We start from the raw sequence: 10,929 nt of genomic DNA, 5'->3' as shown, positions 1-10,929 counted from the left end.
TTGGTTAACTTCAAACAGCCAATTGGAAGGAACCATTGGCCGAGTTGCTGACACGGCTCATACGGGATCATTTATAACCCGCTGCAGTCACCTCAACCTTCTGTGGATTCATATCATGCTATCAACACCAATGATATACAAGTTATGCCGGTTTATATGACGGTCAAATATGGAGAATCTCAAGCCAACTCTTCGAGTCACCTTGAGACTCGGGGGCTACGATGATATGACGCAACAAGTCTTGCCAGTTTCAGCAAATTTAAAAACCACAGGACAATGGAGGCAAAGATAACCCGGTCCCGAAGGCTACTGTTATTTGAAGGCCGTCAGAAAATTTCCGGCTTAGAAAGTATATGACAATTACAAAATCTCGGCTCAATGAAGAAGTTCCGGGTCATCAGAAAAGATTCCGGTTTAGAATCCGGCTCAAGGGAAGCCAGTCTCACTGAAGCTCTCAAATCCGGTTTAAGAATTTCCGATTCAAAAAGGAATTAACTTCTCAAGTTCAGTTTAAAGGCCGTCAGAAAATTTCCGGCTGAAAATGAAGATTCCGGTTTAAAATCTGGTTCAAGGGAAAGATATCTCCCACAAAGCTTTGAAGCTCTCAATATCCGGTTTAACATCCGGTTCAAGAAGGATTTATCTCTTGCAAAAAGTTAAAAATTACCGAAGAGGACTTGCTGCCATGATGCGCGGTTCAAACATGGGTATCCTGCCTTATTGGCCTAACATATTATTGATCACATGGGGGCTTCTGCTTCATAAAGCGGGGTCTCTGTTCTTTTTTACATCATGTGTGGTTACACGAAGGTTTTGTCTTAAAGCGGCCTCCGGTTTACCTCTTGGGTTAGCTTTTCAAAGCACCATGTTATGTCACTTGGGGGCTTGGTCATGTCCGAACCAATGCAACACCTCTTGATAGGCGAAAGCCACCAGATCACTTGGGGACATGGTCAAGTCTGAACCAGTCACGCCTCTTGATCGGCCTAAGGCCACAGAGTCACTTGGGGGCTTGGTCGAACCCGAACCATTGCCACGCCACTTGATCGGCATAATGCCACGGTTTCAGTTGGGGACCTGGCTGACTTGAACCATAGCTACACCTATTGGGAGCTTGGTCGTGTCCGACCATGGTAACACCATCTGATCGGCTCAGTAAAGCCTCCTTTTTTGCAAACGGTTTTATCATTGCCTTTTGCTTCAGTCTTTTTCTTAAATGACTATTATTTTTGTTGCGTTTTTTTAAACCGACATTGTTAATCCGGTTCGACTGTCAATTACAAATTGGCGGAACACGGTCAAATCTTAATCCGGAGACTATCTGCCCGGTTTGATTTTATGTTACCATCTTATTATGGAATAAACCGGTGTTCATTAACCCGGCTTGACTTTCAATTACAAGTTGTCAGTACATGATCAAATCATAATTCGGAGACTATCCGCCCGATCTGGTTTGACTACGAGTCGCCAGTATTATGTATGGTTAAACCGGTGTTTGTCACAACCCGGTACGGTTTTATCATAAACCGGCAAAGTATGAAAGGAATTATTATTACTCAAGATTGGGGTTATCACTCTTACTACAAAAAGTTGGTAAACCAATGATGTGATTCAATGTCACAGGTATGATATGTTCATATTTGATTATCCTTAAGTGCAGCCTTGGTTATAAACCCGGGTTATATGTTGAGCATTATGACCCGTCCGGCGATAAACCGCCAGGACATTTTAAACTTGTTGTATGCAGAAACAGGTTGAATAAAGCATAATTATAAATCACCGATGGTTATTAATCCGGCCTGGCTTTAAGACGATAAGTCGCCAGTCTATGAGGAGAAATTGTCCGGTGTTTATTAAACCGGCCTGGCTTTGAACTATAAGTCGCCAGTATATATTTGGATTGCGCCATTGGAATCATGCGCTTATAAATGATTGGGTTATATTATTCAAATAGCCAAACTTGGCTGAATTTTCATTATGATATTGGATGAATTTTTCATACCGGATTATATTATCTTGAATAGCCAACATGGATGGATTTTTATTATGGTTATTAATATTATGATTGAGGTTTTCAAAGTCGCTTTAGCGCAATGGATATTATTTTATCGATGAATATGATTTATTCTGCAATGGAAGGAATAGTCCCGAGTCGCTGCAGGCTTACGACCCAGCACTTGGGGGCTATATTATTTAAGTTGAGATTACATCAAATATGCAAGTCTCATGTCGCTGCAAGCATGCACCATGACACTTGGGGGCTAATGCAAAGTCATTTTTTGCTCATATTATTGAAGACCCGACTCATCACATTATAATGAGCTGGACCTAGGGGGCTACCAATTGCTCCTGTCAAACAATTCAAGGTAATATGGATATAAGGGAGAAACATCTTCAAACCGGCTGCATATGAGATGAGTATTTCAAGACCGATATTTCTTAAGCCGGCGCTTTGGAAGCCGACTCAAGTGGATTATTCTTCACAATATTTTTCTATGAGAAGCCAACATCAGCAATTTGAGTATGAAGCTGGTTATTGACCCGGATTTTCTAGGAGGAAATGACAAGGACTAAGGATGATCAGATGCCGGTTTACAAGAATTCTTAATCCGGAGCACAGCCTGTCAAATTTGTTCTTGTGTTTATTTTGCAGCATAAGTTTACCATGGATAAATCCAAGCTAAACTTGGGGGCTAATGTCGGGGATATACCCCGCAGCGTAAACCGGCCGGAAGTTTAACCCGGCCGGACTTGGCGGTTTATCTGAAGACCCCGCTGGCACTTGGCGATTCACCGAGCGACCCGTTTGGACCTGGCGGTTCACGACTCATTGGTAACCCGGCAGGTGGGTGCGAGGAGCGACAAGACCTGGTGGCCCAACGGGCGGTTCATGAAGGCCGGTTCATACTATGGTGGGCCGGTTTAAGAGGAAAGGCAGGAGGAATATTTACCTTACAAGGAGTTAAGACCAGGACTTGTATCCGGTTTGTATTAGAGATAGACTAGTCCTAATCCTAATAGGACTCCACATGTAAACCGCCCCTTCAACATATATAAGGAGGGGCAGGGCTCCCCAAAGAGGGAGAGGGAAGAAGAAACAATCTTAGGGCTAGACACAAAGAGGAGAGCCGGTTCACGGCGACTCCCACGTGATGATAATGAGACCTAGCCTCAAACAGCATGTAGGGCTATTACCGGATGATGTTTCCCGATGTCTAAATCCTTGTCTTGCGTGTTGATCCGCCCTGCGTCTCTCGATTCCGCTCAACCCCTCTCAAACTACCACATAGATGCGTTGGCCTCACGACTAAGTTCTCACATTAGGACATCTGACGTGACAATTCCACGACAGTTTGCAAGCATTCATCATGTGCGAAATGAGCTAGTGATCTATGGAAAACATTGAACATGTCGTATGCAACTTTGATCGGATGGGAGCAAACAAAACGTACTTACTCTTATTCTGTCATTCTGTCGAACATGTCGCGGGCAACTCGGGCGCCGCCAGTGCTCGTGCACATCCGCACCTGAACGAGCTGCGACAAGTCACATATGTCCACCGTAGGCATATGCGTGGGCGGAAAGCTCTTCGGAATGGCTCAGTCGGCCGTCAAATCCTCCTTTGTCCCAATAGAGTTGGACGTAATCCACGTCGGTGTTGGGATGGAAGGGGTGCGGGGTTCCGGGCGCGACGGGGGAGACAGCTGCTCGACCATGTCCGCACCTTCCTATGTCGCCGCCGCCCTCTCCCGCTGCCAGTGTTGCCGCATCTTCCGGCGACATTCTCCGCCCTGCAAGACGGAGCCGAGGAAGTGGCGCCGACGGACGAGGCGGACTGCGTCTCCGTTGCGGCGGTCGGGGACGGGCTGGATGACATCTACGACGGCGGATCGGGACCGGTGGTGAGGGTGGGGAGTAAGGGTGGCAGACGGCGACGACTCAGGTGCGGGAAAGGTTGGAGGACGACAGGAGGAAGAGGAAGGGTTTGGTGGATTTGGTGCAATATGCGGCGGGGGCGGGCTGTCGGGTTCGACATGGCGGGTGCGCCCGAGCGCCCCATATCCACTCGGGCTGGATATGAGGGGTGCCGATCAGTCCGGGTGTTTGAGGCCCGTTTAAGGAGCCCGTCCGGGTCAAAATTTTGTAACTGGTCAGTGATCGGGCGGCCTGCACGGGCATATGAGGTGGGTTTGGGACGCTTGACTATAGATGCTCTTATATATGCATTGGCTCCGATTTTAGTTATATTTTGGCGATATTCATATTTCGTGTTGGGATGCTGTTGAATATGTTATTTATTGTGATAGGAAAGTGGAGTTGTTCCGTCCATGATTGGGGTTTCCTTACAAGTCTCGACATCGGTGTTTTCAAGTGTTTGTTGTCCGGGCCTTTAAGGAGCTCCTATTCCACGCTGAAACGATGAAATTGATGTTATAAGGCTCACATGGACCAAGTTCGGCTCTCCGCTCCGCTTGCTCACTTAATTTTTCCCACTGCTCTAGCACTAATTCAGAAAAAATCAACTACCTTTATTTATTTAGAAATGTTCATTAAATTAAAAATATTGACTGATCTTTAAAAACTATTGTGAATTTAAAGAACACATACTTTTTTATAAAATAACACAATTTAAAAAATATTCATGGATCTCAAACAATGTTCGTGAATTTGTAAAATGTTCATAGACCTGAAAAATGTCCATAAACGGTTAATTATATTCATGAATTTATAAAATGTCCATCTATTTCCAAAAGTCTTCAACCTGATGGAATTGGCAAAGCTCTCTAAAGAGTCTCCTTTGTATAGTGCAGTCATCTGGATTAGGGGCTGGGGGGGGGGGAGGGGGTAAGAACTGTGCGATATGACCACGGGTACTACTGCTTGCGGTTGTACCATAGGTTGTCTTCACTTGTGAAGCTTCCTGTGACGACCCACTTTATATGAAATTAATGAACCCGCGCGTTGTTGCAGGAATCAGTTGCAATATATTTCAATTCAAGTTGATTGTGTGGTATATAATATTTATTAATAACGCGTCAAACAAAATTTAAAATACATATGATATATCATATTTGATTATGTATAGTTGTAAAAATACTTATTGAATATAAGTAGAATTATAGAATGATATTTTCTATGCATGGTTGCATGAGGTGGTGGGTCTTTTTCCATACATGATAGCATGTTAAGGTGACCTTATCTAATCCATAATTGTATGATGATGTGACATTCTTGCGCGTTGAGATAAATACGATAATGAGAACGAAATCCTTAGATATATAGGATTAGCCTTGTCTTTAAGTACTTCCCTAAGGTCATCTACAACGCTAGGCGCTAGAGGCGGGCGCTAGGATTGATTTCCTGCCCGTTTAGCGGTTGTACTGTTAAATCCTGGTGTCAAACCTAGCGTCGATGCAAAAGCATGCGCCGAGCGCTTGGCTCATTTTGTTCCCGCACGAAGCATCCAGTTGCTTGATTTGCGCCTGCAAATTAGCGTCCTCCGTTGAAAGGTAAGGTTCTTAGGTGCGTTTTCAATTTTATAATATTTATTTATTCTTCCATAAGCACCTATGCAGGCGTCTAGCATTGGAGATGCCCTAATATGCTCATATTTCCTCATGAATACATCCATATCTGCAACAAACCATTAATATCCAGGCGTCTAGCATTGGAGATGCCCTAATATGGCCATATTTCCTCATGAATACATCCATATTGCAACAAACCATTAATTAAGACAAGGAGATTTGCACATCTTTGTCGATATTATGAGTAACTAGCAAAAGGACCCGTGCGTTGCAATGGGAGTAAAATAATATCATACACTCTTTATTTACAAAAAATGGTCTATAATATGAGTATTTGTAGGTATGGTCCAAACAAAGATGGTCTTTGCGTACAAAAGCGCAAGCTCAAGATTGCACATGTCTTCTATTTAAACACGGCTTGCATGTAGATTTAATACGTACTAAAAAACGGGCAAGTGATCTTCAGTTTCGTCTTCAGTCCTGATTTTGCTGAGATGTTCATCCACAATCCGGACCAGTACTAATTTGAAAGAAAGACGGATAATGCATTGTTGATTAAGATTGCACCCTAGATAGTATTTTTTTAAATGGTTAACATGCAAATTAACATCATATTCAGATTCTATATATTTTTCTAATCAAATTTCATATATAACATGTTAAATTTGGAGTTACGATTTAAAAGATATGAGTATTTTAAAAGATATGTACCGCGGGATTAATGTCAGAAACATCAAGATGTTTCTTATAAAATAGCATGACGGATTAAGAATACCTATTTCTTTTTGTTTGAACATCAGTACAGACACAAGCGCTCATATACACGCGCATACACTCATCATAGGCACCTTTGTCGTTGACGGGAACGTCTCTGAAATAAATCCAGGAATAAATGCGAGCACCAGGATTTGAACCCTGGTGGGCTGGGATACCACAATCCCTCTAACCATCCAACCACATGTTGGTTCGCCCTATTTTTTTTATTAGTAGGTATAGATATAGATAGACAAGTTGAAGCGATAAGCGCAGAAAATATCAAGTTTAAACGAGGGAAAGTATGAATATTCGGCAAATAAAATAAAATAAAATAAAGAGGGGTAAAGTTATAAAGGCTGTCTATGGCGAACCTAAGTTTACACACAACATCTACAGTCTCCACAACATTATAGAAGCACTCTGAAACAGTTTTGATTGCTACGGATCTACCATGATTGTTGTGGCATGTACCCTGCACACCCTTTTCTTTAAAGAATATACAAAAATCTGGCGATGGAATATTCTTATCATGATTAGGGTTTGACATGTTTACTAAAGAAAATTGTCATTCTCGTGACAACATAATTTGAGATAAAAAGGTTTGATTTGCTAAAGAAAATTGGCTCGCCACAACATAATTTACCATAAAAAACTTCTGATTTGGCATGATCAGAAAATTGTAGTTCGATTTATATTGGAGGTCCTTTTTTCGACAAAAAATATAGTTTTGCAGGATATCTTTTCTTACCGCGTGTAAACGCTCCGTGGGGCGCAAAAAGAATGGAGAAAATATCATAACCACAACCTATACGTGTCACGCCCATTCCGATCCTGTCCAAGAAGTAAGAGAAAGGCGATCGATGACTCCCAGTAGCAGCATAAAAAGGTGGGAGAAGGTCACCACTGAGTCGGACACGCCAACGCCTTCGGTCGAAGCAAAGCAACATCCGTCCATAATAAAAGCGGAAGCTTTGCTCTCACGGATACACATCCCTTCTCCTCCCATCCAAATTCCAAACAAGCAAAAAGGCGGAGCAAGACCAAAGCGGCCAGTCTCTTGCAACCCTCGCCGCCGGCTGATCAGCTCCGGTGCGTGCGTGCGGGATGGGCAGCGGGAGGCCGGCTGCGTGGCGGACGTGCGCGGCGGTGGCGGTGGCTGCGTGCGCCTTGCCGGTGGCCTTGTCACTGGTGCTGCTCTGGCTGCCCCTGCTTTGCTGCGCCGTGGCCGTGGTCCGGTTCCGGCGGGCGAGGAGGAGGATGATGCAGATGTGCGGCGGCAGCACAAGAAGCGGCGGGCGATTTGGGGCGGTTGACGCCGGCGATCGGCTGGGGCTGCTGCAGAAGTACCTCGAGGACCAGCTGGAGCTCGTCGGCGCGGAGGCAGGGGGGCTCCTCCGCGACCTCAGACAAGACAAGTGCAGCGGTTGACGGTCGCGCTTTCCTTGTTCTTTTTGGAGGTCTGTAGGATGGCTAATGTGATACAGTACGCGTTTGGAAGAGGCCGAGACGATTTTGGTCGTGTTTTGTGCTTGGTGAAATGAAACATCGAGAAATTAGAGACTACTGTACTACTTTTTTGTTTTTGCGAAATTAGAGACTACTGCTAGTATTTCTTGTCACCGTGATTAACAAGATGGGAAAGAAAGAGATCGGCTACTTAACTCATGTTCTTTCTTTTGCTGAAATCTGGGTATGCTGTTGACTTTCTAATCTGACTTGTGCCACTTGCTTTGTTAAAATCCGCTCGCTTGTTGTGTCTTGTGCATCAAACGACTAGCCGCATCGCTTCTCTCCAAGTTGAAGCTACACGGAGGCATTTCTTTTGTAACAGCTGATCCAGATGCGATTAAAGTGAATTATCTTGAAATTTCCCTTTAAAACATTTGTTTTCCCCTGAAACAGCTCATGAGGACGAGCTTAAACATACGCTTCTTGGCACATTGCTTCAAGCAAGAGCAAGCAAATCGCAGGCAGCATCCATCCCATCCTGTAATTCCGGATAACGCAAGCCTTCCGTGGTTTGCGCGCTGGGTTTAGATTCTACCGGTGCCAGGTTTCATCATCTCATCTCCCCGACGACGTGCCACGCGTCTCGTGAGGGAGAGTGCCGACATGACTGGAATCAACTCGCCTTGCGGGCCTTCACCGCACAAGCACAAACCACCCGCTCGGATAGAACCAGGGCACGTGAATGAACGTTCCGATGGATGCGCTCGGGCTGGACAAATCTTCTGTCCAGAATAATCCTACACTAATATCAGGATCGTATGACCAACTTTGGTACTAACCTAACGAATCTAAAATACCACAAAGATGCACGTACATCTTCGGTTGCTCCGTTAACCTTGAACCCTTTATTTATCTCTACATCGTGTCAAAGTCATACACTATTACTATATCACAAAGACGACAAATCAGGATTCAACTAAGCTGGACTATGTTTTTTCTTGTTTCTAATACGGACGCAAAAATATGTCCATCTGATTTATAGAGAAGAATGTTACAAGGGGAAAATAAACTACTCTCTCCTTGTACGACTGAACCAAAAAGTTTTACCCGCCTCTTTGCCAATTCATTTCTTTGCCAATTCATTGTCTCGTATTTTACGGTGACGGTGATGATCGATGGAAAAACTAAAACACTTTCAAAGATTTGCGCGCTTCACCCATTCCAAATTACTACTACACTAGCATCGAAAGTGATGCAGCTGCATTTCTTGAGTCCTCTGTTGGACGCCCTGCAACATATACACTATTACTCTCTTCATTTCGATGAACAAGGTGTCCACACATCTCAAATGTTATCTTCGACCATAAATTAGACTAACCAAATATGGATTTATATGTGGTAAAAATTATACCATTGAATTTACATTAAAAAAAGTTTTCAATGATATAATTTACGGTCAAAATTAAATTTTGGAAAGCATGCATGCCTCATTCATTGGAATGGAAGGAGTAGGATGGAAATCGTGAGTCTACGGCCTTAATCTAAGGTAAATGTTTGGGCGCGGTGCACCGGCCGAACTTTCGGCCGGTTCACATGCCACGCTGGCAAAGCGCGCCCCGCCTCATTCGAGCGCCTTCATCCGCTACCTTCAGCCTTACTCGCGCGCAACCTTCCCCCTCCCTCCCCCTCCCCCACGGCAGCAACTGGGCCACTATGAGCTCCATCGCCGGCGGGCAGGCGCTCCCTCGCCGGCCGCCATGGCCAGATCCATCCCCTACCTAGAGCCTTCACGTGCGCGCTCCCCCTCCTCCCTGGCTGCGTTTGGGCCGCCACAAGCTCCATCGCCGGCGGCCAGACACTAGGATGGAAATCGTGAGAGTCCACGACCTTAATCTAACAAATAATAGTTGTAAAATAGCATGATTGTTATGTAATTAATGTTAAGTCGCTCGTTCTAGGGCGACTCCCGATCTACAACCATCGATCTCCTCTCACCAATCAGGCCCCTCGCCGCCATCGGAGGACGCCGCCAGGCAATGCCGGTACGACGGACGATGGTGGCGAGGATAATCTGCTCCGGCTGCAGCGGCCGGAGATGACTTCGTGGCGCACGGCGAGTCTTGGTGGGCAACGGCCATGGTCGACTGCACGGCTAGGCGATGTTCCTGGCAGAGTGTGACAGCGTTTGGTGGCTAATGGTTCCAACGAAGCGGACATGCCTTCTGGGTTCTCACTGCGCCATGGGGGATCCGAGACAGCGACATATCGACTTCGGCTGTGTTGTCCGGCCACTCGCCTCCTCGTCTTGCACCCGATGTTGGTGACCTCCGGTGTTGGGGACATAACCCCACAGTATGACCCGCCTGTTCAGGGCCGGGTTATCCAGTGGCGACTTGAGGAAAAAAGGTTCGTTACATGGCCCGCGATAACCGCGAAGCTTAGGGCCCAGGTGGCGACTCGTGCGGCGGGCCGGCTCACGGCCCAATGTTTGGACATCTACTCGGTTAAGAGACAAAGGAAACTTTTTTTAGAATGAAGACTCTAGGAGCGTCCGGCTTTAAATTAATAAAGCCCACACGACATGCAGAGTAGCAACCGATCGAACATTACACAAACCAAAAGCCCAAGGTGCAACGAGATAAAGAGTATGGAGGGTTCAAAGCCAGGCAGCGAGCAAGTTACATGGCCAAGGCCTAAGCATTAGAGCGCGCAGGCTCGCAACACAAAAGAGCACTCCCATCCTAGGCAGGCATCGTCGGCTCCCTAGCCGCCACGAACACAGACAAAGGAAACTCCCTTGCTTGTGAGGTAAGATAAGTAGAAAGCAGATTAGGATACGGGTTGTATTATGACCCGGACTCTGTTGTAAGCCCAGGGTCTCGACCTATATATAAAGGGGAGCCCCTAAGGCAGAAAGACTAAGTTACAAGCTGTCGAGTACTAGGATAGCCAAGTTGCACCCTTGTAATTGAGATCCCACATCATAATCAATCAAGCAGGAGTAGGCTTTTACCTCCATCATGAGGGGCCGAACCTGGGTAAACCCTTATCTCTCGATTCCGATCAACCCCGTTCAAACTACTACCTCACGGCGATGGCCCCACGACTAAGTCCTTTCACGAGGACACATGCCGTGACAAAACCACGATAGTTGGCGCCCACCGTGGGCCTATCTGATGTGGAGCATCCCACGATC

At 45.6% G+C, this 10,929-nt stretch overlaps 1 protein-coding gene across 1 annotated transcript; it reads left to right on the top strand.

Moving 5' to 3' along the window:
- The first annotated feature begins 7,203 nt into the window (after positions 1-7,203).
- On the top strand, positions 7,204-7,949 carry LOC119305348. The gene has a single exon (XM_037581886.1). The coding sequence runs from the start codon at positions 7,389-7,391 to the stop codon at positions 7,710-7,712; it is 324 nt and encodes a 107-aa protein (XP_037437783.1). The 5' UTR covers positions 7,204-7,388; the 3' UTR covers positions 7,713-7,949.
- Positions 7,950-10,929: the final 2,980 nt, after the last annotated feature.

The sequence above is a fragment of the Triticum dicoccoides genome, chromosome 5B (genome assembly GCF_002162155.2).
Source record: "Triticum dicoccoides isolate Atlit2015 ecotype Zavitan chromosome 5B, WEW_v2.0, whole genome shotgun sequence".
Lineage (NCBI taxonomy): Eukaryota > Viridiplantae > Streptophyta > Magnoliopsida > Poales > Poaceae > Triticum > Triticum dicoccoides.
This window is presented reverse-complemented; position numbering and strand designations above follow the sequence as displayed.